This window comes from Epinephelus lanceolatus, chromosome 6 (assembly GCF_041903045.1).
Source record: "Epinephelus lanceolatus isolate andai-2023 chromosome 6, ASM4190304v1, whole genome shotgun sequence".
Classification (NCBI taxonomy): domain Eukaryota; kingdom Metazoa; phylum Chordata; class Actinopteri; order Perciformes; family Serranidae; genus Epinephelus; species Epinephelus lanceolatus.
The window spans coordinates 31,971,913-31,983,981 of NC_135739.1; the positions used below are offsets into that span (position 1 = coordinate 31,971,913).

The following is a 12,069-nucleotide window of genomic DNA, read 5'->3' on the forward strand; positions in this document are numbered from 1 at the left end:
TTGACAGTGATATATTGATGTTCTTTATTTGTACTCAAAGTATTTTATATCATGATAAAAAGAGAAAGAGGGGCCGGAAGTAAGGAAGTCTGGGAGATTGTTCAGAGAGACAGACAGGCGTACACATGGACCAGCAGTCAGCCAACCAGCCGCCCTGCCAGTTGTCCAACTAACAAGACACTAACTTGGCAGGTGAGCAGTGTGAGACGTAGGCAGGGAGAGACAGACGTACAAAAACACAGAGGCAGTTAAACGGGTAGACTTACTCGGCTGTGATTTGTGTGACGAGCGGCAAAGAAGTGAAGCCCGAGCCCAGGAAGGAGTCTCGATACTGGGTCATCTTCAACGCAGCCAGCCAATCTTCCACGGAGCTCACCCTGCTCAGGTCCGGAGCTCCACGGTCTAACAAGGGATGATGGGAAGGACTGCAGACAATGGAAACAATAGGAGAGACGGAGAGAAAAATATAACTGTTTGTTTCACTGACACAGGGAGAGTGTGTTTGTGTATGTAAATGAGTTTGTATCTCTCCTCACCCTGGGGCAACATTGTTGGTGCCGGCCTTGAGAGATGTAGGGTTGCGTATCATTTTGTCCAACATGCTGACAATATCGGGGAACTTTGGCCGTGCGTTCCTGTCTTTCTGCCAGCAGTCTAGCATCAGCTGGTGCAGCACTACTGGACAGTCCATGGGAGCTGGCAGCCTGAAGTCCTGTTCGATGGCATTTATCACCTGGGACACAGTGAGAGAGGACAGGAGGGGAAAGAGGCAAGAAACAAACAAACAGAGAATTAATAGCCGACTCTCTGCTCACTGTGTCTGCTTTACAGCCAACAACTTTACTGTCTGGGTCAGTCTCTAATCGTTGTTGTTGTTGTCAGACACAGCAGGCAGATGTTTTCAGAAAAAATCTATCTGTGAACTTCCTGCTCAGCAAACAGCAGATAGTAAAAGTTTGAGACTAGCTGGTGAACATAGTGGAGCATTTAGCAGCTAAAAATACAGTATTTCCATCTGGGATTGGAGGAGACCAAAATAGAGCTAAAAATAGGGTCATTATTGGACTTACAGATTCACATCTGAAATAAACGCTAATGTTCTGTCATTTCTGCTGGATGTATAAATAGGTAACTGTTTGCTGACACATTCATCATATGAACTTCATGGGGTGATAATATGTCATTGTTGTGTTGCAGCCAGTGACTGTATATAAAAACGTACAACACGTTTCCACTTCCTCCCACAGAATGAAGCTGAAATTTTAGATACAGCCATTGTCATTTTGCGCTGGTGATGTCATTTGGAGCCAGAGTTTGACACAATCAGCTGACAATCATGACCCCCTTTTTATAACATCATCATCATCATCAGCAGCAGCAGCGTAATAAAAACTACCGAAAATGACAGACACCATCTACGAGAAAACGTTATTTGACATGTACTTTGCTCTTTTAGTTTGGCCCATGTCTTAACATGAAGGGGGCGGGGTTTATGACCTATAATGTAGCGATCCACTTTTGCATCACTTTTGAGGAGCTGTTATTTTGTCCATCTTTATAAACTGCCTATGGTGGCAGCTCGTTCTGCTGCCTCCAGACGACTCACTGCTTTATTCATTATACTATTAAAGACACAGTGAAATGGCAGTTAAAACACCTTACAGCCTCTTGTTATATTATATTATTATACTTATATTATATATTCTTGTAGCATCCCTAATGTGACAGAGCTCTAGAGGTAATGGAATATGTGGGCGGTGCATCATTTTGAAAGGGATTTGATCAAATCATTTGAGTATTTCATTGCTGTAAAGTGATTTAGTGTGCACAGAGTCTCTAGAGAGCCACTACAGTTTGAAACTGGGTTCAGTTGTACAGGAGTGTTTGCCTCCACCCACACCTCCATCACCCACATTGTTGGATGAGGAGGCAGAGAGAGAGAGGGAGAAATGAATAAATTCCAGCCACTTAGACTGCATCCATGGCGGTTTTGGAAATGCAAACACCATATTTGCACACTGATATCCAAACATTCCACTGTGACCCATGATATTGTTCTGCGAGCTGCTACAGCCCATACGTTAATAAGGTAAAGTGTGATGGGATGTCATCACAACTGTATATACAGAAAGAGAAAATACAAGTATTTTCAAATACAAATCTGACATATATAGGACACACTATGAGAACTTCTTTTCTGTGCAGGTTTAAACAAACCCACTTTTCTAATAGGGCAAATGGTAGTTATACATGACAGAGGGAAGAAAATATTTTGAAAGAAATTTATTTTTTGTGATCAGACATCAGTAAATTGCACACAGCATGGTGCTGGTCTATGATGCTCAGGATATCAAAGGGATGAAAGATCCAAATTTGAGTCCAGCTTTCTCGCTGCTGTTTAGGGGACACTTTGTATTTTGCTCGCAAGTTTTGATTTGTGACTTCTTCTTGGCAGAGAAGAGCTCTCTGTTACAGCTCCTTTGTGATTTTGAAAGGTGTATTTCTGCAGAGGAGTCTTGCCTCGTTCAGCTTTAATTAAAACCACAAAAAAGGAAAAACTTGGATTAGTTAAGAGGATTCAATTTCCATTTGAGAACTTCATCCTGACACAGCGTGCAGTCACACAGAATATCCGGATATTCATCGCTAAGCAGCGGTGACGCCTGCTGCAGTCTCTGATGTTGAGGCAGGTAGTTTTACACAGAGGAGCTTTTGATTTCATTATGCAGATATTGAGAATGATAAGGATCTGTCGAGGTTTTATGTGAAAACTTTCAGGCAGGAATTTTCTATCGCAGAGATGTTGTGCTAAATACGCTGGCATACCTTTGAGTGCAGAATGTAATTATCCAGAACATCACAGAATTCAAAAACTCCTTTGACTGAAAGAGTAACTAGCTGCGTTGCCACCAAAAAAAAACAATCAAAGAAAGGAAAAAAGTTCCATGATCATTATCTCAAATTATTCGGCCTCCTGTGCTAGGGATGTGTGAATCATTTTTTAAATGTCTCCCCAACTTTAATTATGATAGTTGCAAATGTTTAAAACTCACATTGTTGTCTGACCTGATGGTTCAAACCACAAGTAGGCTATAACATGTACTGTGTTTGTAAAGACTTCAGATATATCTATCTGCCAGATATTTTCACACATCGCATATCCAGCTATTGTTATCTTTCTCTTTCTCAGCCCAGTGATTATTTTTCATGTAAACACATCCTTTGTAACATCAGGAATCAGAGGGGATTAAACATTTTGTTGTGACAACAGTCTGGAAGCTGGAAGAGTGTGAGCATCAGTACCATTTGAATGTAACCATGATGAATAATAGGGAAAAATACTGAAGGTTATTTGCTTTCTGGGCAAGAGCTATATGAGAAGATCAATGCCACTTTCTCTGTACTATTCATTCATTCATTCATTCATGAATCTCTCTGTACTAGGCTTGGGCAATATGACGAGATTATAGTTAAACACAATATTGGTTTGCCATTATAATGCTCCTCACACGATATTTAATTATGCAACACATGTTTTTTGCTTTCTTTATGCTTCACTGCATTGTTGTAACTGTTAGCATATGTGTCACGCTTTAGGTAATTACTGATGTAGCCCTAACTCCAGCAGGAGAGGTGTCTCATTAGCAAAGGGAATGCAAATGGGCCTATTTTCTGATCCTTTGGTTTTAAACCTTACAAAAAAGGAGAGCCAGAGAACATGAACTTTGTGATTTGTAAGCTGTGTGATAACAAGTCGAGACTAAAGACAGAAACACAAGAAATCTCCATGCCCATCTTAAAAGTTATCACCTAACTGAATTCACAAGTCTGCCACAAACAACAAAATACAAACGTGACAGTCAACGGTGGCGTGACTGCACGAGGGCAGTTAGACTTGTTATTGAATAACTTCACCAGCTGACTGATCTGATTTGCCATACCTTTGTCTAAAAGTAGTACTTACTGCAAATACATCGTGGCCACTTTATGGCCATTTAGGGGTACTGCAGCATACGCGTCTCAAGTCCATAGAAATTATACCTATGTGCATCTCTCTCCTCGCCTTTTTATTGGACAATAATTTCATATATTTTTGTTTTTCTTAAATCAATATGGTTAGTAGGAGAATTTCAATATCGCCTGACCCTATTCTGTATAGTAAGTATGTAGCTACCGCCAGCAGCTGGCTACCTTAACTTAGCACAAACACTGGCAGTCACATGAGGTTGTCACACAAACAGAGGACATGCCAGGAAATCACTGCAACCAACCAAGAATTAGTCCTGCACAAAAACTCCAATTAAACCACATTTGTATTTTTCACACTTACGATTTTGTACGAACAAGATGTAACGTGTTAATTTGTGAGTCTTAGAGGTGCTGTTAGGCGGCTTTAGTCAACTTTGAAGTCTTTGTGCTAAGCTAACAGGCTGCTGGTTGCCGGTAGGTCTTCATTTTCTCATCTAAATTGGCAAAAAAGCATTTTCTTTAAATTAATTTAGTTACAATAGTTAACAATCCAGAAGTCACAGATGGTTTAGGTGCCTTCTTGTAAAATGATCAACCTTTATTTAAAGGGTGGCTCCATTATTTTATTAATTTATTTGTTTTTAGGTTTTTACATCACTCTCTATCTTTCCAATAGTGTTCCTGATGTATTCAAGTCCAAAAATTCAAATTTTGGTCAAAGTATGAATGTTTTAGCCTTAAAATGATATTTTCCTGAGCCCTTATAAAAAACTTTTTTCCCACATGATGTGACATAGGCTTGACATTGTTGTTGGCATGACACTGTTGCTACATATACACAATGTTAATACAGTTCCGTAAGCGAACCTGGGGGTAAAAGTGCTGCAGCTGATGTCAGTGCTTTCTGATAAGGATTAAGGGGGAGTTTCAATTTGAAAAACACAAAAAAATGCTGATGGACCTGCCCTTTCCATAATATACGTTAAATTTCCTCCCTGCTATGTGACATTGTTTCATAATTTTACATAATTTTTAATGTTTTTTTTTTATTTGTGTCTCTTCCATTTAATACCATACCATTCCCTCAGTTTTCCCCATTGTGTTCCCACCATTCCCCATCAGCTGACCTCTATATCCCCCTGCACACCTGCTCATTACCTTCCTGAGTTTACCTGCCCTGTAGCCTCAGTGCTCTGCCAGGTTTCCTGTTGTGCCGTCCTGCCAAAGCATTCCATTTTTTTTTTCTTATTTTCCTGCCTTACTGCATGACCTCTGCCTGTGTCTGGACTTTTGCCCGCCATGTTTTTCCCTTTTGGATTTGTATGTTTCTCTCTGCATTTATTGTAGACCCAGTAAACATTGTTTTCACTCCACCTGTTTCCCCTGTAATTCAAGCTTTTGAGTCCCTCCAAATCTGAGCCGTTGCACTGTGTCTTGAGTTTTGGTGCTGCTGCTAGCTTTTTTTAAAGACGCATTCTACCTTCAACAAAGCAGATGTGCCATATAATTCCTTGAAATAATATTTCAACATGTTTTTTTCAGCCCTTCCTGTAAAATTTGAAGTTACTAGCCCGTGTCAGTGTACTTGTAAGCCTTTCTAACGGTAAGCTGAGGGGATGCGGTGCTCCTACTACTGTAAATTCAGCGCCGGGGATTTGTCTGCTCGCTGGGTGAACTCTACTTGACCCCAACACACTTCTCAGGCTTTGTGCCGCATAAATTCTCTCTAAGCACCGCTGTCAATCAAAATAGCAGCGAGTGTAGTAAAACATCACAGGTCTCTTTCATGATTAATTCATGTCGAACACAGCACCTGTGGTGGCTCCGCTGACAATTTCACTGTTCCGTGTTCTTTGAAATCGCATGTGTGCATGTGTGTGTGTGTGTGCCTTTATACATGTCAGCCTGCATGTGTGTGGTTCAGCATGTGTGAGTTAAGGGTGTGAGGTTCATGCATAGTTAATGCCCCAACAGACCCTCGTTAGCTATAGTGGTAACACACACTTTCTCCATCATTATACACTGTCTGTGCCATTATAAAACTGTCTCCGTCATTATACTGACTCTCTGTCATTACTGCTGCATAGACTGCTTCTATTGCTGCGGAGCAACCGGAGGGGGAATGAGGGTGAGGCTGCAAGGGAGGAGGTGAGGAGAGACAGCAAGAGGGAGGTAAGAGACGTAGAGGGGGGAGTAGTGTGAAATAAGGGGAAAGAGATGGTTAAGGTGATGTAGGTTAAAGTGATACACAGAGAAAAGCTTCTCTACTGATTTATTTTTATAGATGAACATGTGTGTCTGTCTCACAGCTGGAAAGACATCTTACTACTGATTACCTCCTCATCATCGGAACAGCCAACCAGGTATAGAAAACTTCACATATAGTCCAAGTTAATGAGGTCTAAAGCAGGTTACATATTGCTGGGGTGGAGCTGTGTTTTTGAAAAATGTAGTCTTGGAATTTTATATTTTCCAGTTGACAGACACAACTGAAGCCAGTCAGCAAAGATCTGAAGATTTCCAGCAACAAAATTTATGTTAAAGTTTAAACTCAAGACAAAATAGAGGCTTATAGAATTCCCAAGCTCCTCTGTGTCAAAGCTATTGGATATATAGTTTCCGAAAGTAGAAATCGGGATTTAAAGCCTCTGCGCTTTGAAGTGGGTTTTAGTGCCAAAACTAACTATAATCTGAGTATCACATTTCTTCTCGGAATAGAAACCTAAAAATAAAAATGTCAGCAATCCGATCTTCTGGAACCTCCTTTTTCATGTACTGTACGTGATCCCCGTTAGGTTTAAACAGTAAAATTGAATACTCAGTCTAAAGAAAGGATGAGTACTTTTTATGATAAATTTTAGCACATGAACAGCAGAGAAATGTGCACTTCTTTTTAAAAACCTGCCAATCATTTCTAGCCTAACAAAAACATGGATAAATGTAACTTCAAACCACTTATTAACATCATTTTGATGCCAGCACGGAGAAAAAAAAAAATGCTGCAGCAAACTGATCATACTGTGCAGGTAATTGGAATAAAGTCGTCAAGACAATGAAATATTCCCCGAAGAAAAGATCAGCCAGAAAACAGAAGCCTGATGCCTTTTGGTCGGATGTTTCAGGGAACAAACATTTCTGTGACACTTAAATTGATGTCCTCACTTTCCGTGTGTTTTCCAAGACATGCAGACACCCCGCTGTGAGAGACGGCAAAGGAAACAAACAAGCCTACCCCCAACCCAAACACACACAGGCAGACACACTCCAGAAAGACAGTGAGCGACAAAAAAAAATGGGTAAACGTATGCAATCCCATACAGTCACGGACATCAAAGAGAACACAAGGAACAAGAGACAGACTGTCTGTCTATTCCTTTATTACTCCCTCTCCCTCTCACACACAGACACACACACACAAGCATGCAGTGACTCACATCTTGGTTGCTCATGTCCCAGTAAGGCCTCTCTCCGTATGACATCACCTCCCAAGTGACGATCCCATAACTCCACACATCTGAAGCCGACGTAAACTTCCTGTAGGCGATCGCCTCCGGAGCTGTCCACCGCACTGGGATTTTACCTCCCTGTGAGACAGAAAGAAGAAAGGGAAGAAGAGTGTGGGGGATAAATGATGGAAAGAAAGGAAAGAAAGGAATATTTTGCTGAACAGTTCAAATCGCGACATGAAGGCGTACATCTTTATTACAAAGGCCATAGGCAGCATATATCTGCAAGAGTACGCCATAAACATAAAGGTGAGGGTGAGGACTGACTATTAACGTAATGGTCATTACAGTCCTTACTGGGTACATGTATCTGTATACTGTATGCCACCTCATACTGTCTGCAATGGTAGAAAGATAGTTAACAGTGCTGAAAGACAATTAGGCCTACACCTGTCTTTGCTTGTATCCTGTAAAGAATGAATCTTATAATGAGAATAACAACAATTAGGAAAACTGTTTTGTCATTTTCTATCATACTGTATGTTATTTCAGTGTCTGTCTTACTTTCTGCATGACCTGTCTTACACACTGTCCCTTTTTTCATACACCAGAATACTTTGATTGCTTTGATTGAAGCTATTATTTGCTTCAATCACTGAACTCTGGCGTATATTTGGTACAGGTGTCTGTATGAGAGAGAAACAGAGGGTCACGACGCTCGTTTTACACAACTCCAGGACTACAGCCGCTGGCGTACTGACATAACACCTCTTTGTTGCTTGTGTCTAAGGTTTTAAACACTCTGGAGCCACCTTATCTAGCAGAACTACTGTATCTTCATACTCCAGTTACAGCACTGGGGTCGACCAATCAGATGCTCCTGATGTTCCCAGAAGGGGGCACAAAAACAGCAGCGACCAAGCCATTGCAGCTTACCTATTCAAATAAAAATTGCTCTGACAACAGCAACCTTTAAGTCGCAACTGAAGACGTTCCTCTTTTTGTTAGCGTATGATTGACTCGAGCTTGACACCGTACGTAAATTGATTTCATCTTCAGTTTTGCTGCAGTTTGCTCTGCTACGTTCACATCTTCTTCTGTTCCTATTGTTTGTTTGCTTCTGTGTACATCTGTTTTATTGTATTTCATGACTGTTTAGCACTTTTTTCAACTTTGGTTGTTTTTAAATGTGCTCTCAAAATGAAGTTTGACTTTACTTAACTGTTTATCTAATTAAGACAACATTTGCAATTTAGATAAAGAATCTAACCAAGCTAGCAATGTGTAGCATGTCCATATTAACACAAGTTTCTATCTGTATCGCAGATCTAAGCAGCTTAGCAACTTAGCGTGCTCAAGCAGGTGGCCAACAACACTGTGGGTTTTAAGTGGTTTTATACATCAAAATAAAATCTATAAAATAAACTGCTTTGCATCAATGGCAACCTGCTGTATAACTGAGACTGGTGTTTATTTGTAATAATGTGTAGCCACACTAGGTAGGTAGTTTCACGGTACATAAACACCTGTGTCATATTTAACAGATTTCTCCTTTGAAACTTTCAGTTATCACACAAATTCAACAGCATTATATCATTATTTTTATTATCATAATTATAATTACTGTGACTTAACTTTCACCCTGATTTGATTTGTTTTGTTTTGAGCATATATTATGTTACATTTTGTGCATCACCCTGTTTTTCTTTGTCTCTCCTTGTGTATTTTATCTGTGTTTCTACCGTGTTGTATCAATACTAAAACTAAATAAAATTGCAGCATCAGTGTGTCCTCTTGAGTGTGTATTTATTTGCTCTTGCATGTTTCCTGTATGTGTGTGTGTGAGTCCTCACCAGTGAGCTTGTGTAGGTGGGGTCAGAGGTGTCCTCCTCCAGATATCGTGATAATCCAAAGTCAGACACCTTACACACCAAGTTACTGTTAACCAGGATGTTCCGAGCAGCCAGGTCGCGGTGAACATAACTCATTTCCGCCAGGTACCTGTAACATCAACAGGATTTACTGTGTGGATGTGTGTGTGTGCCTGTTATCCATTGCCAGATACCTGGGCTACTATAAAAAGCTGATGGGATTTAGTGTGTGTGTGTGTGTGTGTGTTATCGCTGCCAGCTACCTTTGATAAAATAGAAATAGGATTTAATGTCTGTGTACATGTACACGTCGGTGTGTTATCACAGCCAGATACATGCAATAAAACACAGATAGGATCTTGTGAGTGTGTGTGTGTAGGCAGTGTTTCAAGCTGCCAAGCAGACAAGTTGTGGTTCTCTTAACTTGAATAAATAGAGTTTGTGTTTGTTTGTGTGCGTGCGTGTGTGTGAGAGAAAGATATCTCAAGCTGTTGATGCCTGATTGTGTAAAACACACCACCAAACAGACAGTATTGGATATCACAACATGAAGTCTCAGTGTGGTAGAATTGGTATTGTTACATAAAAATCTAATTTCACACAACAATCACTAAAACATCTGAAAAATTCTCCTCTTCATCTTTATAATAAAAATGGATTTCTGTAGCAGGAGTGTGTGTGCGTTTGTGTGCGTGTACCTCATCCCAGACGCGATGCCCCTCAGCATACCAACCAGCTGGATCACTGGGAACTGCCCATCATTTTGCTGCAAAACCACAAACCGTGACAGGATTATTTTTATTTTTCTCTTATCAGACCTTTTCACTTTAGTTATTTCGAGGAAGTCAAAGATATGTCAGTATTTCACAGGAAATGTCATGGCAGATGCTATAACAAAGTTAAGAAAAAAGTACCTTTTATCAAACCAGATGACAGTTACATTTTATAAAATGTGGCTGCGATGTGATGGAGATGATGTGAGAAAATAAAGCACAGACACACAGTCTGATGAGTGCTGGTGTTGCATGTTTTAACTTATTCGATTCTCTTGATTATCAATTTTTTATTGATATTACAGACCTTGGTCTTAGGTTAGGGTTAAAACAGAATATAATAGAAAAAAATAGAAATCTTTTTTGTCCACTCTCACAGAAATGTGTTGTCTGCTTCACAGACATACTGTACATACATTTAAACACATCCCCTGCCATCTATTAGAACAAATCAGATGAGGACAATGCATATTTAATTAATAGGCCAATCGGTTGGGATTAAAGCTCGAACTATCAAGGATTCATACAAATCTTAAAATATAAATCATAAAAAACAATAGCACTCACTAATAGCTATTTAGTAAGATGACAGATGATAGAATAAAAGATCTTCAAGATATTTGTCATTGCTTTAGTACCATATATAGTGGTGCAGGGATGACTTTATTTTTTTAAGATCAACATGGAAGTCGACAAAAAGCCAATGGGATGTTTCGATTAGATTTTGGATTATTGCAAAAAAAAAAAAATTGAGCATAGTGTTAGTTCAGGAGGGACATCATGTCAAGCTCAGCTCACATCCCAGATCAGCTGATCTCAAACAGCCCAATCAACTGATGGAGTCAGCTGATAGATCACATGATTTCTTTCTAATCAACCAATTGGTGAATCTCATTCAGGGCGCCCTATTTAAACTGCTCTGGCCTGCCTACTGTCGCTGCTTCCTCTGCAAGCTGCTTTGCAACCAGCCTCCACCCCAGCTCCTCCCTTTCGTGCTGTGTCTGACTTATCAATGTCATTTCTGTTTGTCATTGATGCTGGCTCTGTTCGGTTCCCTGGGGGTCTTTGTTGCTGCTCTCCCTGCCTTAGGCTTTCCTTGTAGGCACGTGGAGGGGCAGGGAGGTTTGCTCTCTCTGCCTTAAGGCTTGCCACGTAGGCACATGGAAGAGCAAAAGTGCTAACTAACTTCCGTGTTTTAGGACTCATTCCTGAGTAGGTAAAGCTGCATCTGGAGCAGCTGCGTGACCCACACACCAGCTTCATTGCTTGTCCACCATCAGTATGTGATCAGCTCCAGAAACAATCTTTGCATTGCCTTCTTAAGAATGTAGTCTGAGTGTTCATTAAAATTTAAGTTGGTGTCTACAATCATTCTTAATATTTAAACCTTAAGGAGTGAGTATGCTTCAAAGTGCTTGAAAGATCATTAAGCAGTGTCTAAATCCGCCCTCCCAGACTTGGAGGGCTTTGTCTGATAATTTTGTAACAGGCACCACATCTTTGTCGCCTTAGTTTGAGCACTCATGTTGCATGTCCATAGATTGTCCCATACAGAAGAAGAAGCTAATCAGTTAATCAGATATTTCATCTTTAAATTAAATGAAGCAGATTGACCAATGCCATACACAAGTGGCTGTAAAACAGGCTTGTACAGTTAAGAAAGTAAGAATTAATTACGCTGTTTTCCCCCTTTGGAGAGCAGCTCAGTTAACCAAAGATGTTTTTAAGATGGAATAATTAAACAGGGACTGATTCTGCGTCAGGCTCTTTGATAATATTCACAGATGGGCTTTTGCCGTCCCAAAGATGTGCAGTATGTGATAAGAAGTAAAAGTGGTTCATCCTATAATTGCAATGAATTAAATCAGATTATTAGGAGGAGATGTTTTCATTATAATGAAATATTTTCTGATAATTTTTGAAAGCATCTCCTTAATGTGCACAAGCAGACATAAGATTCCTGAGCTGAATATGAAAAATCTACAGAAAAACACATAGTTTCAGGAGCTG

General features: G+C 40.1%; 1 protein-coding gene across 1 annotated transcript in view; it reads right to left on the bottom strand.

Moving 5' to 3' along the window:
• The window catches only part of LOC117253907 (ephrin type-B receptor 1-like), a 114,540-nt gene that overhangs the window by 3,386 nt on the left and 99,085 nt on the right, over positions 1–12,069 (bottom strand). Inside the window, exons 15-19 of the mRNA XM_033621770.2 lie at positions 9,985–10,052; positions 9,269–9,416; positions 7,404–7,553; positions 537–733; positions 267–425 (exon numbers count right to left, since the gene is read on the bottom strand). Of these exons, the coding sequence (XP_033477661.2) occupies positions 267–425; positions 537–733; positions 7,404–7,553; positions 9,269–9,416; positions 9,985–10,052 (722 nt within the window). The remainder of the gene's footprint in view (positions 1–266; positions 426–536; positions 734–7,403; positions 7,554–9,268; positions 9,417–9,984; positions 10,053–12,069) is intronic.